Below are 17,518 nucleotides of genomic sequence, written 5' to 3'. Positions count from 1 at the left end.
CCTCTTTATTCAGATTCAAACCATAGCCTCTGAAACCACCCAAATCTGACTTAGAGAACTCTGTCCACCCTTTGGTTTCACTTGACTATTTTCCATGAATTAGAAAATCTCCCTTGGCATCTGGCAACGCCATTCAGGCCTCCAGGATTTTTCTTACTCTAGTTTTGTAAGCATCAAGCATAGGATCTACTCCAAGTCTGCCATTTTAAGTTACTATTACTTATGTTTATATAGAATTTATAGTTTACGAGCCTCTTTCACATCAATAATTTCATTTGGCCCTCACAATCAGCCAGTTACAGAGGTAGGATGGGCATCTTCAGCTCAAATTTCCAATGGAAACGTAAGTTCGGAAAGGAAAGGCTACTTGGCCAAAGATTCACAATAGTGTAAATGTAGACCGTAAACTTCAGTTTCAATTTCAAATCCACTTGTTGCTTCACCCTCAAGGCTCAATTATTCATAACGTATGTGTTTGGAAATGGAAGCAAATTCTAGAGAGATCACTGAATGTCCTTTGGCATTTAATTTTCATTCTCACGTGTTCTTAACTTTCTGATCTTCTTCCCCAAACATGATGAAGTTTGGGACTCACCTATGGTTGAAGCTGGCTCTGGCCCTAAACCTGAGCCTTCACTGAGGCAGCTGGCCCTGACACACAGACTTCCTGAAGGGCCTCTTGTTTATGCCAAGCTTTCTTCCTCCAACCTGCTCCAGGAAGAACTCTGCTTCTTGGAGGTTGGGGTGGGGAGGTGGTGAGAGAAATAATGTGCACTCCCCTTGATGGTGTTCCTATTACTCCTGCTTTAATGGATCCGGAAGGACGTTGGGGAGAGAGCACTGTGTCCTTGCCCACACACAGGAATTTGAGTGACCCACACCATTCAAAACCAGATGCCCTCGCACCTGGAAATTCTGTAGTCTATGACTCAGATCCTTACTGCTCTCCAGGAAAGAATAAATATGCCTCACATCACCAGCACACACTGCAGACCATCACCAACAACTCAATAGAACTGTGGAACATGGAGAATGCCACTTCTTTACAGGCCTGAATTTATCTATTTGCACAAAGCGGGAGTTGGATCAGAAAAATCACCAAAGTCCCTTTTAAAGCAGACAGTTTATTTTCTCAGCTTTCCAGAGATTCTCATCATTGGCACTTATCTGACCAATTCTTACTCCTAGAAGACTGGGAAACATGAGTAACAGTCAATACATTTTGAGTTCAAACATATGTCTTATAGGTCATGTTTTCCAGGCCACAACAATATACATAAGAAGCAGATGCTCAGTAAAGTTTAGAGATTGTCTCATCCAAGTCACAAGGCCTAGGCAGATAAATCTACAACTGTGTCCCCATAACAGTTGCAATCAGAATCTGATTTAGAACAAATTAAAGGCTGAGACAATTTGGCTTCTCCTTTCCCGCTCTGCAATCCCTCAGCCTGTGGCAACTTGTGAAAGGCATCAAAGCCAGTTATAAAACACCAGGTTTTGATATAGAAACACCCTGTAGACATCCCAGAGATATCCCAGGGACAAATATTGGCTGTCTTCCTGGCTATGATCAGAAGGGGCAGACAATATTTACAGGTGAAGTGATATGTCGTTTGGAATTTAGTTCCAAATAATTCAGTGAGGATGGGTATGTGTGCAAGGGTGGGAGCTGTGGTAACAAGCTTTTTCAGATGTAGGTAAAATGAAATTAGCAGTGAGTTGTACTGATTATAGATGCAGCGGGTAACAGGTATATGAGCTTAATTATACTCCTCTCTACTTTTTATATATGTTTGTAATTTTCCCTAATAAAAAAGTTGAATTAAAATGTAACAAGCTGAGAGCTTCAAGGTTGGGACCTTCTTTAACTGATGGATAGAAAAGGAATAGAGCAGATAAGAATATAAATAAGAGATAAATGGAGCAGGAAAGAAAATGAAAAAACAAAGAAGAAAAAGAAATAATGGGAACTTATATCAGCATTTATTGAGTTGTTACTGTGTGTGCCAGGCATTTCCAGATATAAATTCTTACTTAATCTTTAAAAGTCATACTGTTATGTTCTTTCACACAAAAAAAAACTTGATACACTGAAAAATTAAATAACTTGCCCAAAATTGTGTAGTGAGAAACAACTTAAAGCCAGGATTGTTTAAATCCTGAATCCAAACTCTTTTTCTCGTACACAATGAGGAGAGAGAAAAGGAGAAAGTAATGAGAGGTGGCAAAGGGTAAAAAGTGTAGAAATGAAAAAAAAAAAGAAAGAAAAAAGCGAGATTCAATGAATTCAGAATCAGGGAAGCAGTTAAGAAGCCTTCCAAAACTATCACTGGAATAGGAGGTAACTAGGGCTGGCATTGCTCAAACCTTGACCCTTCTGAGGGATGATTAATCTTTCATTTAAGGCAAATTAGCAGAAAATTCATTACCTGCCTTCTGCTGCACTTGCTGCTGCGAAACAAGAAATCTTATAGTCTTCAAACAGTGGCAACAACCAGGAGGATCCATGATCTCCCAAACATTTGTGCCTCCCCTCTGACGGCCCTGCACTGACTTCTTGTGAGTGTCTGTGTGTGTGTGTGTGTGTGTGTGTGTGTGTGTGTGTGTGTGTGTGTGTGTGTGTGTGTGTGTGTGTGTGTGTGTGTGTGTGTGTGTGCGCGCTCAAGCTAAATTATAACAGAACAGGAATAAGGAAGAGGTAATACAGAATTTGAGTAAAATGATAGAGTGTTACGCCTTGACAATGATAAAAAGCTATGCTATTTAACACATCCTTTGCTTCTTTCTTCTCCAGTAAGAAAAATGCATTTTTTAAATTTAAAAGAAGAAAAAAATGTAGAACAAAGAGGAAATTTAAAGTTAAACCTGAGATATTAATAAAAGTCATCTACTTGTTCGATGTGAATTTGTTGACACAGCACAGACAAGCAGATCTCAAGATAAAATTAAAACCTCACATTGCCTGTATTGGTTCTGCAATCAAAGCTGATATTAAAATATTTAGCAGGGCTGGGTTGGATGGCTCATGCCTGTAATCCCAGCACTTTGGGATGCCTAGGTGGGTGGATCGTTTGAGATCACCACTTAGAGACCATCCCGGGAAACATGGCAAAATCCCATCTCCACCAAAAATACAAAAATTAGCTGGGTTTGGTGGCATGCGACTGTAGTCCCAGCTACTCAGGGGCCTGAGGTGGGAGGATGGCTTGAGCCTTGGAGTCAGAGGTTACAGGTGAGCCGAGATCACACCACTGCACTCCAGCCTGGGTGACAGAGCCAGACCTTGTCCCAAAATGTGTGTGTGTGTATATATATTTAGAAGTATGCCATAGGCACAACCAATCAGAACAAATCCTGGGCTCCAACAACTGCCGTGCGTATTCCTGTGTATACACACTGAGGACCATCCCTGCCTGCAAGCACGAATGCTAGATGTCTTGGTAGACATGCAAATGTTTTGACTTTCCAAAGTAGGGGAAATGAACTTCAGAACCTAAGAAAAAGCTCCACTTGGGGCTTCTACTACTTTTTAAGACATATTTTAGACAAGTGAGTTATGAACATATGTGAGTGCTGATCACTGAATGAGAACATAGCTTAACCAAAAATCAACCACAAGCATCTTGATTAAGAAATAAGGAGTAAGTTAAACTCTAGTCCTGGGCAGAAACTTCTGCACTTGGCTTCTTTCTATCCCATAAACTTTAATGTATTTGGTGGAAGACACAAAAGAACTGATCTAGAGTCAACCCCAGATAGGTGGATCAAATGTGTAGATCATTGATAGACAATAAATATAGCTAGTCTGATAGATGACAGAATTCAGATTTAAAAGATCAATTGCTTGGGTGGATAGACAATAATAGGCACCAGCATTGCAGTGGTAATTCATATAAACTTTGATGTTTATTTGACCTTAAGTTAAAAGTGAACCAATAAAAATTAAAACCTAAAATAAGTGAACCAATAATGTTTCAAAGATACTAGAGAAAATAATGCCATCTTGGACTCTACTGATTAGTATCTAAAGAGTATGCTCTTGATTGATGAAATCAGACCTGAAATAATATTTCTATCTGTGGACAGAATAGGTTTTAAAATGTAAATTAATAAATCAAGCCAAATTCTAAGGAGGAGGGTGAGGATGTGAACTGGCTCCTAATATATATTAAGGCCTGGTCAAGCTCACCAGAACCCTGATTTGTGACTCAAGTCTCAGAAAGTTACCTCAGAAGTCTTGTTTGATAAAGCTATATCCATCATTTTGAGTAAAAATATGTAATTTGTATATCATAAAATCTCTCAGGAATGATCCCAAAGTACTTGCCAAGATTTGATCTAGAGTCAACCCCAGATAGGTGGACTCTGGTGATGAAGACAGTTCTATCTACCAGAATCAGAACATTTCTGGAGGGAAAGTTACATCAGGGAAATCTGGCTGATGTCAAATCAGAAAGGACCTTGAGTGCTTCACGGGAGAATTTCAAACTAAAAGTGTAAGAATTCAGGAGGAATTGGGGCACTTTAACATGAGCGATATCAACAAACCTGACCTTTAGAAAAGTCATAGAGGCAGAGTGTGAAGGAAATAGGGACTGGAGAAGACCCTGGAAGTGAGGAGACAGCTAAGGGATGAAAGCAAAATTCCTGGAAGGAGATAACAGGGAACTAAGGCTGCAAAGGAGGATGGGTGAAGGGCAATTGCAGCCCCATGATAGCTTCAGGTGCACCAGGGACATGAAATGTTCCTTGTTTCCTCCTGTTCAGTGTGTGCTCCTGTACCTTCACTTCTCATTCCTGGAGGCAAGGACCCAAGGTACTCAAAAGTCTATCAAGAATGTGGGAACAACAAAACCTATGAAGTTGGGGTTTTAGGCCATTTGACCTACTGATGAGGTCTATAATGAAATGTCTCCTTACCTCTAAAGGGCTCATTACTACAAGGTGAGCAAATGTAAATTGTCTCAGTAAAGATTTCATCACAATAATTATGATCCAAATGGAACCAGAGCAAGAGCTCTGGAGCAGGACGCAGAAGTTGCCTTCATTTCACTGTTACCCACCTTGTGACTTTTTATATGTTATCTCTCTCTCTGAGCTTCAGTTTTCTTATACATGAAACTGTGTGAATACAGTTCTAGTTGTTTACCATTGTCAGGCCATGTAGTAAGTGCTTTATAGTTATTGTCACATTTAATTGTCACAGCAGCCCTATAAGGTAGATAATATTATTATTCTGATTTCACAGATGAGAAAACTGGGGACAGACACATTAACTTTGATTTCAGATTCAAGGAGCTAGTCAATGGCCCTGACAGGTATTGAATTCAATGGTCTTTATAGCCTCGTAGTCAAAGCTTCAGCCATTTTTTTGAGCTAAAAGCAGGAGAAGGGTAAAGAGCTTGGGAATGTGTGTAGGTCTGTTCCGTAAGAGGAAAGCATCTGACCTGCTGCCCTAAGAAGCTGCATAGCTGGATCAGGTATCAGTGATCAAGACATAGATTATAGGCTTTTGAAAAGAGTTCAGAAATCTGAGATAACTAAAAGCTTGTCTTTCAAGAGAGTTCATAAGAACTCAACCCCACCCAGACTTTAGTTTCAAGAGGCAGAGAATGCCTTTTGTGTGAAGCTGGCAGAGGCAAGGCAGGTGGAGCAGGCTCAATGGTGAGGGGTTTACAACTGAAGAGGAAGGCGGTGTGTGTAGGGAGTGGAGGTGGGTGTGTATGAATGCCACTCTGCGATTGGAGGGTGCTTCTTCAAACTGGTCCCTGCCAGGGGCTCAAAAGGGGCTGAAATCCTGGGGACCTCAGAGTCGTCTGAGACTCCTAGCCATGTTCCGGCAGTTCCAGGCCTCCTGTCTTGTCCTGTTGTTCCTGGTTGGCTTTGCTCAGCAGACCCTAAAGCCTCAAAGTAGGAAGGTGAGCATGGGGCAGGGGATCCGAGCTAATTCCAACACATGATGGCCAACCTGGCTGCCAGAGTTGCGAGGAGTTCTCTCCTCTCTCCTTTCGAAGGACAAGATCTACATTCCCAGCCCTTCTTCACAAATCCTGACATTGATATCTTTAGCAGGCTCTCCCTAAACCCACTGTCTCTTACTTGCATCTTTTCCTCTGCACCTAGTAACTCTTTGAACTGAATGTATGTGGAGTGGGGTTGGGGGGCTGCCTCAGCACATTCCCCTTTGCCACTTCCCCCGGTGGCCCCTTGATAGCCTAGAGCCTGTCCCCTTCATGCTGGTCCATAACTTGGGGTAGTGCTGTGGATCCCAACAAATGAGGCATGAAGTAGCAAATGGATTGATAGGGAGGCTGCCCTGGTTACTCCTGGAGAGGCTGCTCAGCCAGAAACCCAGAGGGAGAGGTGAGAGAATCTGGGGTTGTGATCTGCACTAGGAATTTCTAGGTCACAGAAAGAGGAGCTCCCCACCACCACACCCCTAGAAAAATAAAACACATAAGGCCAATATGGTTGTCCACCAATATTAATTTTAGGGAAGGTCATGAGGTGAGGTAGAGACAAAGCTCAGCTCAGAGTAGGCTTTGTTCTCAGATCTTGGTGTTGCTCCCAAATCTCCTGATGCCATTTAGAAAAGTCCCCCCACTGGATGTCCATAGCCACCCCTGTAAAAGATGTGTATATATGTCTTAGGATGCAGACTGAGCAGATCACTTGAGGCACCCGCAAATTTTAACTTTAAAATCAGATGAATTTATTCAAAAGCAGCCTCAGTGGTGGCCATATGCCAATTATATATCTTTTGTTAGTTCCTTTCTGTCCTCTATAAAAGGTGGCGAACAATGCCCATCATATAATGCAGTGATTTCCAGACTTGAGCTTACCTAAGAGAGAGCTGGTTAAAGCACAATTGCTGGGCCCTACCCAAGAGTTTCTGATTCAGTAAGTTTTAGGGGGAGCCCAGGCACTTGCATTTCTAAAATGCTTCCGGTTGATACTCATGCAGGTCTCCAAACCTGAAGCTTTGAGCTTTAATCTCTGTTACTGGATTCATATGAAGTGTAAGATGGTGCCTATTAAATGCCATAAGACAGTTTACTTACTTACTTTCAAGAAAGGTAACAGATCACTTGAAGGGACAACCTCCAAGGGTCATCCAGATCTATGTCAGCCACTGCTGCCTGGTTGGGTGTGGAATTCTCAATGTAAAATATCATCTTGTGAATTAAAAGCTGTGTTCTAGAGTATTCTGTCTTCTTCAAACAGACGTAAGCAAACTAGAGCAGAACTGAAAACTGGGTAGGAAGGATTGAGCTCTTCAAATCTGCAGTTTTCTTGGGATTCTGCATCTCATTTCACAGAGTGACATCCTCATGAGAAGCAAATCTTTGGAAGTTGTTGCACCCAGAGCTAAGGCAGCACAAAGGCAAGAAAATGGAGGCATACATTTGACAGCTCACATGGTGATTTCCGTGTGACTTTTTATTATAGTAGCAAGAAAGGCAAATGCTGGAAATTATTTAGCTCAGACGTAAGGTGTCATGAAGGCAAAGAGAATGCAGGCACATAGATGATAACCCCATCATAGTGGGTTTCTTAGGCTAATGTTCCCAAATATTGTGACTAATGTATACGCACAGATGTGTACGGAAGTATGGACTTAGAAGGAAAGGGCTTGCCCCTAGGTCAAGCCTCCTTCTCTCCAAGGATAATGAAGGAGAAGCTATGGCCTTGTGTCCTGGTAACAGACTCAGAAGATGATAAAGAGTTTCTTGCCCCACTCACGCCACAGTAGCTCACCCACAGGCAATTCCTTCACTGCATGGGGTACGCTTTTATGGACTGACATCCTGTGAAGCCCAGTTTAAATTACTCTAAAATTCTATGACTTTTCTTCATATGGCCAGGAATATAGCCTCTCTTACCAGATAACATCTTAGCCTTTTGTTCCAGGTTCTGTATGCCTTTTATTCTTGGCACGCTTGTGGGTAGAAAGTTTTTCCGCTCTGTGCTTTCTATTTTATGAACTTTAATTCATGAGCAGTCCAGGCTGTTTCACCACAATATAAAGATATGAAGTGGGTGTCAAGGATGAGTTTTGAAGGTACCAGTGAAACCGGAAAAGTTCCCTTGTCCCTTTCACAGGGCATGCGATGGGGGGTGTGGCTCGCTGCTTCAGTTTCCCGCTGCTCAAACCTCTACGGGAGCAGAAGGGGAAGCATACAGATGGGCAGATTGTGGAGCTCCGACCCTAAGGCAGTGTCTAGGGGTGAATGTTTACAGCTGAAGCCCCAGTGGGCATGTGTTACAGGTGCTCTTAGTTCAGCCACCCATAGGCAGCTTGTGTTAGCTCCATTAGACCCCTGCCTTATCACAGAGACAGAGGGCTTTCTGTATCCCAGGGATCTTGCCTTGGTTTATAGGAAGAATCGCATTACACATGGGCTTGGAGAATGAGTGCAAGGTTTTATTGAGTGGAAGTAGCTCTCAGCAGATGGGGGAGCCAAAAGAGGGACAGTTTTTCCCTGGAGTCCGGCCAAACTCCGCGTCCTTCTGCTGTCAATGGCCTTCCGGTGTGCTCCTACTGTGTCCAGAATTGGTGGGTTCTTGGTCTCACTGACTTCAAGAATGAAGCCCAGTTCTTTAAGGCGGCGTGTCCAGAGTTTGTTCCTTCTGATGTTCGGATGTGTTCAGAGCTTGTTCCTTCTGGTGGGTTCGTGGTCTTGCTGGCTCAAGAGTGAAGCTGCAAACCTTCGGGGTGAGTATTACAGCTCTTAAGGCGGCGCGGCTGGAGTTGTTCTTTCCTCCCGGTGGGTTCGTGGTCTCGCTGGCTTCAGCAGTGAAGCTGTAGACCTTCGCGGTGACTGTTACAGCTCATAAAGGCAGTGTGGACCCAAAGAGTGAGCAGCAGCCAAGATTTATTGCAAAGAGCGAAAGAACAAAGCTTCCACAGCGTGGAAGGTGACCCGAGCGGGTTGCCACTGCTGCCTCCCGCAGCCTGCTTTTATTCTTATCTGGCCCCACCCACATCCTGCTGATTGGTCCATTTTACACAGAGCTGAGTGGTCTGTTTTGACAGGGTGCAGATTGGTGCCTTTACAATCTGTGAGCTAGACACAAAAGTTCTCCACGTCCCCACTAGATTAGCTAGATACAGAATGTCAACACAAAGGTTCTCCAAGTCCTCACCAGAGCAGCTAGATACAGAGTGTCAATTGGTGCATTCACAAACCGTGAGCTAGACACAGGGTGCTGATTGGTGTATTTACAAACCTTGAGCTAGATACAGAGTGCCGATTGGTGTAGTTACAATCCCTTAGCTAGACATAAAGGTTCTCCAAGTCCCCACCAGACTTAGGAGCCCAGCTGGCTGCACCCAGTGGATTCCGCACCGTGGCCGCAGGTGGAGCTGCCTGCCAGTCCTGCGCCCTGCGCCCGCACTCCTCAGCCCTTGGGTGGTCGATGGGACTGGGCGGCGTGGAGCAGGGGGCGGCGCTCATCGGGGAGGCTCGGGCGCCGCAGGAGCCCACGGAGCGGGGGGAGGCTCAGGCATGGCGGGCTGCAGGTCCCAAGCCCTGCCCCTCGGGGTGGCAGCTAAGGCCCAGCGAGAAGTAGAGCACAGCAGCTGCTGGCCCAGGTGCTAAGCCCCTCACTGCCCGGGGCCGGTGGGGCCAGCTGGCAGCTCCGAGTGCGGGGCCCGCTGAGCCCACGCCCACCTGGAACTCGCGCTGGCCCGCAAGCGCCGCGCGCAGCCCTGGTTCCCGCCCGAGCCTCTCCCTCCAGACCTCCCCGCAAGCTGAGGGAGCCGGCTCCGGCCTTGGCCAACCCGGAAAGGGGCTCCCACAGTGCAGCCGCGGGCTGAAGGGCTCTCAAGCGCGGCCAGAGTGGGCGCCAAGGCCGAGGAGGCGCTGAGAGCGAGCAAGGGCTGTGAGGGCTGCTAACACGCTGTCACCCCTCACCACGATGGTTCATTGCTCTCCACGTCCAGCCAGTTGAGTGTGTTCCTCCGCTGATGTGCTTCTCTCCACATCCAGCGCTGGTGTCTGGCTGCTAGGGTCTCAGGGTTTTTATAGGCACAGGCCCATTTGAGTGAGAAGGCAGGAGTGCCTGTCCTCATGTAGGTCCGTAGGCACAGACCCGAGGGTGGAGCCCTAGTCAGGTACCCGCCTTTCTCTACCCAGCACTTCCCCGCCGCCCCTCCCCCCATCACCAGTGATTACCCCATTGGCAAGCCTGGAAAGGCTGTTCAGTGGCATCTGGAGAAGTTATGGGCCTGATTTTGGGGGACAGGAATTACAATATAAGAACATATAGATGAGAAGTTTGTGCAAAACTTAACTTATGTTATGAGAAATCCTGCAAAAATCTGTTAAGCGTATCTGAGAGAGGACGGCATGACTTGAACGGGGTGTTAGGATGTCGGGGGAGAATGCAGTGTCAGGGAACAGAGGTAAATGTTATTAATCTTCTGGAAACGGGAAGAATATTATGAAATGCTTGTCTTGCCACACACACACAAAAATGGATTGTAATTTAGAAGACATAAATTCTAGCTACGGCATCAGCTCTAACTAAAAATTTTACTCGGAAAGATCCCTTCAGTTCTTAGAATTTCAAGATATTACGTGAAGGGTCTTCGAGTGTTTTGAAAAAGTCCACAAATGTTGGGAATTATTGTTTATCTTATATCGTTATGGTTATTTTTGTAACATTCCAGGTGGATTGCAACAAAGGGGTGACAGGCACCATCTATGAGTATGGAGCCCTCACTCAACGGCGAGGAGTACATCCAGTTCAAGCAGTTTGCAGGCAAGCACGTCCTGTTTGTCAATGTGGCCACCTATTGAGGCTTGGCAGCTCAGTACCCTGGTAAAAACTCACGTTTCAACTCTTTTGGAAGCAGCATTGCCAGATAGCCATATTCTAATTCCAGAAGGTTTTACCAATGTGTTATTGGAGGATGCGATGGGAGAACTGATCAGGTGACTCTACCTCCCTAAATGCTGCTCCTGCTCTGCTCCTTAGAATATCAGGATGATTATTTCCAGATTTGAGAACTAAGACCTTCCCAAAGACTTAAAGACCACCAGGAGCACACTTGCAGTTGAACAAGTTGAATGTGTTACTCGGTGCCCTGAAGGAGAACATGTTCTATAGAGAACCATGGGGTTTCTTAATAAGAAAGTATTAGAAAGGACTTACTATAGAATCTGAACTTTTGTTAGGTGATTTGGAGACGAGTTCAAGGAATTGAAGTTCTGTTCTGGATTGGATGCCATCAAGAACTGTGAGCAATTATATGATTTGGTATCTTAATCAATCATATCTACATGGGGAGAGAAACGAAGACTAAAGCTGTAATTGGTAAAGAAGCAGCAGTCACTCATTGGCAAGAATAGGGTGGTACCTGGTCATTGTTGTGATTTGGACAATGTTCATGCTTTGTCTATGTTCAGTTACAATTATGCAGTGGCCTTGTTTTTGTCTTGATTCATCATGGTCACATGTTATGTGATATTGAAGTTCTATGAAATTGTTTATGTTTCCTAGGAGAGTGCTAAAGCCTAGCTGTGACTCCCAGGCCAGATACCTGGCTTTCAAGGACTGATTTTATGCTTCTCATCGGTTACTTCTGATGAAAACAGGAGAGATGAGTGATCTTTGATATTCTGGAAAATGCCCTTGGGTTCTGTAGGCACCTGCAAATGACAAAGAGGGAAACGAAGTTTTCTGTCTGGGCTGCCTTTGATTGGTACAAGGGCTGTTTAGTGTGACTGGCAATGTAGAAGAATGCTCCATCTCGCCAACCTTGGCCTAACCTTCTGTGGTAGCTGAGGTGTGTTTCCATTTTCTTTGTGCCCTTATCGGAGAAGAGTTTGGTATTAGTGTTGATCCAGAAAAGGTTATTTAAAATTCTAGATCAATTATACTAGAGATAGATACAGCTTTGGACAGGCCAAAAACTTTATTTTATGCTTTTAAAAAATGGCTCAAGATAAATTTAAAAGATTTATTGCACCAAATGCCACAGAGAAGTGGATCAAAATAATACATGAACAAATTTTGTTTTGTTTTGAGACAGTCTCGCTCTGTCGCCCAGGCTGGAGTGCAGTGGCGTGATCTCAGCTCACTGCAACCTCTGCCTCCCAGGTTCAAGTGATTCTTGTGCCTCAGCTTCCCGAGTAGCTGTGATTACAGGCGTGCACCACTATATCTAGATAATTTTTGTGTTTTTTTTGCATTTTTAGCAGAGACAGTGTTTTGCCATGTTGGCCAGGCTGGTCTCGAACTCCTGACCCCAAGTGATCCACAAGCCTTGGCCTCCCAAAGTGCTGGGATTACAGGCGTGAGCCGCTGCACCTGGTCTATACAAAAACAAGTTTTAAGAAAAATTTTCCACACATTGACACTATTATCTGTTCAGCTGATCAAAAATATATAAACCCTATCAATTTTTCTTAATGGATTTTCGATAATAAAAATCCCAGAATTTTATCCCTTTTAAGTGACACTTAAAGTGAAGCATATTGTAATCTCATGTCTAAAAGATCTGGCTCACCAAATTTTGACATTTTAAAATTAACATTCAGAGGATGCTACATGATTTAAGCCAAAATTCTAATAAAATTCCGGCTCCTCCAAAGTACAAATGGCTCACATTTACCAAGAGAAGCTAAATACTTTTCCAATTTAATGGTAAAATTATACATAAAAAGATGCTCTCAAAAGACAGATTAGGATAAGAATCACACATTTAAAATAATTTGGGGGTCCCTTTGTTATTATTATTATTTTTGAGACAGAGTCTTGCTCTGTCGCCCAGGCTGGAGTGCAGGGGCACGATCTTGGCTCACTGTAACCTCTGCCTCTGGGATTCAAGCTATTCTCTTGCCTCAGCCTCCCAAATAGCTGGGACTACAGGTGCATATCACCTCGCCCAGCTAATTTTTTTTTTTTTTTTTAGTAGAGACTGGGTTTCACCATGTTGGTCAGGCTGCTCTCGAACTCCTGGCCTCAAGTGATCCAACTGCTTCAACCTCCCAAAGTGCTGGGATTATAGGCATGAGCCCCCACACCCAGCCTCAATTTTTTTATTTTTATGTACAATCAAGTCTAGGGAAAACCTGAAAAGCTACAGACTAAATTTTTATTTTAAGAGCCCAAACAACAATTTAGTATCATTTAGTAAGTGAGAAGGTTAAAAGAACTTGCCAAAGGAATAGAATCAAGTTCTGCTAAGTGTGTCTACTATAGGACCTCAGGACCTAGGTATTAGAGCCCAAACAACAGTTTTGTATCATTTAGCAAGCAAGAATTCTCCTCCCTTCAAAAAGTTAAATTTGAAAACTATGGTAAATTTTAAAAGTTTTGATGTGTAAACAGCAGTTCCATGGAATGTGAAGCTGCTCTTAAATTTGTTTTAATTTAATTTAATTTTAACTTAAATTTGCTACATATTGAATAGGCAATATACTTCCAACATTCAAAATTCAAGAGATATAAAAAGGTTTAACAGTGGCACTTGCCATGTTCCCTTCTCTTTAGGCAACCATTATTATCAGTTTATGGTGTATATTTCCAGAAATCTGTTATGCATATACAAGCAAACATTTCTCTCTCACTTTCTTTCTCTCAAGCACATACACATACACAAACATACACACAGAAATGATTATGCACATTGCTTTTTCACATATATCACATACAGTGGGGACAGGAGTGGTGGCTCACACCTATAATCCCAGCACTTTGGGAGGCCAAGGTGGCTGGATCACTCTTGAACATCAGGAGTTTGAGACCAGCCTTGCCAACATGGTGAAACCCTATCTGTACTAAAAATACAAAAAATTAGCTGGGCATGGTGGCACATGCCTGTAATCCCAAGTACTCAGGAGGCTAACGCATGAGAATCTCTTGAACCCGGGAGGCGGAGGTTGCAGTGAGCTGAAATCCTGCCACTGCACTCCAGCCTGGGTGACAGAGAGATTCTGTCTAAAAACAAAACAAAAAAACATGGTGAGTTTCCTCATTCATTTTAAGGCATAGTATTCCATTGTGTTGCTGTGATGTAATTTATTAAATTAGTTCATGAGAATTTTAAAGAGCATCTCATTCAAATTTTACTCCAGATGCAGAAATTGAGAGAATTAAAGAAACTTGCCAAAGGAATAGAATCAAGGTCTGTTAAGTGGGTCTGCTATAGAAAGGAAATATTCTTGATGGCCAAAGATAAGAGAGAGATGAGTTTCGATAGTAACCAAAGAACTATAGAAAAACAGGAAGGCACTCTCTATTTAAGAGGAGGTTCTTAGGGGACATTCCAGCAGGCAGAGCTGAATCTGAATGAGAATGGCCAGTACAGGTTCTGAGGTCTGAATAAATCTGACCTGAAAATAGCTGAAGATGGAAATTATGATTCAAGTCTAAACAGACAAGTTGGAAAGTTCCTGACAGTAGTAAAGAGCAATTTGGAGTTTATGGCCTGGCGTCCCAGGGAGTGTTCCAGGGCATGTTGCAGCATCAGTTAGGTCACTGGAATTGAGGAGAGGGTACAGAATACTGTAGAGGATAGCCTTGGAATTTCTCTTTCTCTACCACTCCCATGGTGGAGCACTAAGGAGTACTCCTGGGAATGGGACTGGAACAGGAGTGTCTGGTTGTGTCACCATGGGACATTGTATGAGTGGGGCCAGGGGGATGGGGTGATAGTGGGTAGGATTTCCATTTTGTTTGCTTTTCCCTTACAATTTTTTTTGATCAATTCATCAACTACGGAAGACAGTGGCATTCAAATCTGACTTCTCTTTGGAATCAAACAGGACTCCCACACAAGGCTACCAACGTGTGTGTGTTTAAAAAAAAAAAAAGAGTTCCCATTGGATGGTAAAGTGTAGCCAGGCATGGGAGCTGCTGTACAAGAAAAACAGCAGCCATTTGGATGCATTTCTGGAAATGTGTGCTCTAGTCTTTTTTTTTTTTTTTCTCTACTCCTTTGATCTCTGTAATCTTGAATCTTTCCCTTCTTAGTCCTCGGTTTATTCATGTGATAAATGGATACATTCAGTGATCTTTCACTGCTTGAGGTAGGCCTCCTGACCAGCCCACCCCTGCTATTCATTCTCCACTTACAGAACTGAATGCACTACAGGAGGAGCTGAAGAATTTTGGTGTCATTGTGTTGGCCTTTCCCTGCAACCAGTTTGGAAAACGAGAACCAGGAACAAACTCAGAAATACTTCTTGGTCTCAAGTGAGTGCTTGCATGGGACCCTGCAGATGCTCTGTCAGGATTTCCATTCCTCATTCCACCTGGATGCCTGCCTATTCTGGAAACTTCTGGGATAGGCCATAGATACATGGGTTGAAGCATATCCTTATGATGTTTTGAATTCAGTCTATTCTATTCGCAGTGCTCAAATATTCTCTTTACTTTTGAATTATCTGATGGTGAGGCTAAGGGAAGATTGAATGGAAAAGAAGCATAGAGAAAAGAAGGGAGTATAAGAAATAAGAAATGGAAATGAAGCAGGAAACCTAAGCTCAAAATATTGCTTTCCAATTTTCTTAGAATTCTCTATTGGCTCCATAAAGCCTATTGCATAAAGTCCTGCTTCCCACAGACTATCTTTTCTTATCTTCCCTGTGCACAGCCTCTTCCCTTTATCTTTAATTTCCTGTGGTAGTGAATTGGTGGTGGCCATTATTTTCCATCCATGTCTTAATTTGTATCTTGCTGGGAACAACTTTGGTTCACTGCAGGTATGTGCGTCCAGGTACTGGCTTTGTCCCCAATTTCCAGCTCTTTGAGAAAGGGGATGTGAATGGAGAAAAAGAACAGAAGGTCTTTACTTTCCTGAAGGTGAGTGAGTATAAACCTGGCATGGATTGGTTAGCTAGAAATGCTCTGAAAGCAGTGGGGCTCATGTCTAGGGTTGTGGTTGGACTCCTTGGAAAAGAGATGCTCAGATAAGTTCAAGGCTCATGGCAATATCTGCTGTGACGCTTTAGCTTTAAGTAGAGGAAACCCATGATGGACAATAGCTCTGACATGGACTACCCTCCTGTATTGAATGGAATGATTCATTCATTCAGCAATCGTTTATCAGATCTCCAGTATGTGCTATATAATGAGTTAACAAACATTAATAGTGCATAGTCTGTTCCCTGAAGGAACTCACATTTAATGAGGAGACAGACATGGATGATACAGAATACCATGTGGTAAATGCCTTTAGAGTCACAGAGTGGTAGAAATACAGAATACCAGGATAGAAGGACCCCCGAGGGTCTCTTTGTCTACTCAGCCCCAAATGCTGGTCTGCAGAACAATGCTGGTCCTGCTGAAATTTTCACTCATCCACAGCAAACTAGAGAAAAAAGACAATGCAGAATTTTTCATAAAGCTCAACTTATTGAATATAAGACCAACATTTATTCTGACATTAAATTACTATTATGTTTACCCATATAAATTGTCCTTTACTTACTCAAAAATGGTGCTATAATCAATTTTATGTGGTTCAACAGAGTATTTAAAAATCCCTTAATTTTTAAATGTATGCTTATAGTAGACTTTTAATTTTTCTTATTGGCAAAATGAGTATTTGTGATTCTACGTTAATATCCAAGGAAATAGTTATTGAAATTTTACTGGCTTATGAAGCCTATGAAGCCCCAAACTCTGGGAGCCACTACTCTAAATCAACCTCTTTTTTTTTTTTCCGCTAAGGAAACGAACTGTAGAAATGATATGACTTGCCCAAGGAAACAGAAAATAGTCTTTTACTGAATCACAGTGATAAAATCATGGGAATAGAGGAAAGACAGGGAAAGGAGGAATGCTTTCTATTTACCATTATACTCTCTAACTCTCGGTTATTTGGTAGTTGGTGTACTGGTATTGATACATTGCAGTGTCTGTGGTTGATTGGAAGCATGCAAACTAGTTAATATATTAAAATACATAATGGTGAGTAGACTCTCTAGTCTGGAGATAAAACTGTACCACACAGAGGTAGAAATAAAGTAGAAATAAATGTATATCTCTACTTTCTATATCTCTGCTCCAGAACTCCTGCCCTCCGACCTCTGATCTTTTGGGCTCATCAAGCCAACTCTTCTGGGAGCCCATGAAGGTCCATGATATCCACTGGAACTTTGAGAAATTTCTGGTGGGGCCTGATGGAGTCCCTGTCATGTGCTGGTTCCACCAGGCTCCAGTTAGCACAGTCAAGTCAGACATCCTGGAGTACCTAAAGCAGTTCAGTACCCACTAGGAAGGGCTAGTGACTGGCAGAAGTAACTACCCTGTCTCCCACCTGCAGGAATGTCTAACAAAGCATCCATCTTCCTCCATCTTTGCTCCACACTCCTGCCTACCCAGCCTCCTGATGACCAAACCATCCTGTACTACCCAAGCAGCTGCTTAGCATGTGTGTGTAGCTGTGTGTGTGTGTGTGTATGGATATGTAGAATTGTATTTGTTGGTATATGCATAGGTGTTTGTATGTATGGTGTGTGTGTGTGTGCGCGCATGCATGTGTGTGTGTGTTTGAAGATTA

The 17,518-nt window shown here is 43.1% G+C and overlaps 1 protein-coding gene across 1 annotated transcript; it reads left to right on the top strand.

The window, feature by feature from the left end:
• Positions 1 to 5,831: 5,831 nt before the first annotated feature.
• On the top strand, positions 5,832 to 17,233 carry GPX6 (glutathione peroxidase 6). The gene is given in 6 exon segments (XM_054492106.1): positions 5,832 to 5,918; positions 10,676 to 10,728; positions 10,730 to 10,827; positions 15,090 to 15,207; positions 15,717 to 15,816; positions 17,027 to 17,233. Coding segments are annotated over 6 exon segments (663 nt in total).
• Positions 17,234 to 17,518: the final 285 nt, after the last annotated feature.

This window comes from Pongo pygmaeus, chromosome 5 (genome assembly GCF_028885625.2).
Source record: "Pongo pygmaeus isolate AG05252 chromosome 5, NHGRI_mPonPyg2-v2.0_pri, whole genome shotgun sequence".
NCBI classification, from domain to species: Eukaryota; Metazoa; Chordata; class Mammalia; order Primates; family Hominidae; genus Pongo; species Pongo pygmaeus.
The sequence above is the reverse complement of the archived record's forward strand: the minus strand, read 5'-3'. Positions and strand labels throughout refer to the sequence as shown.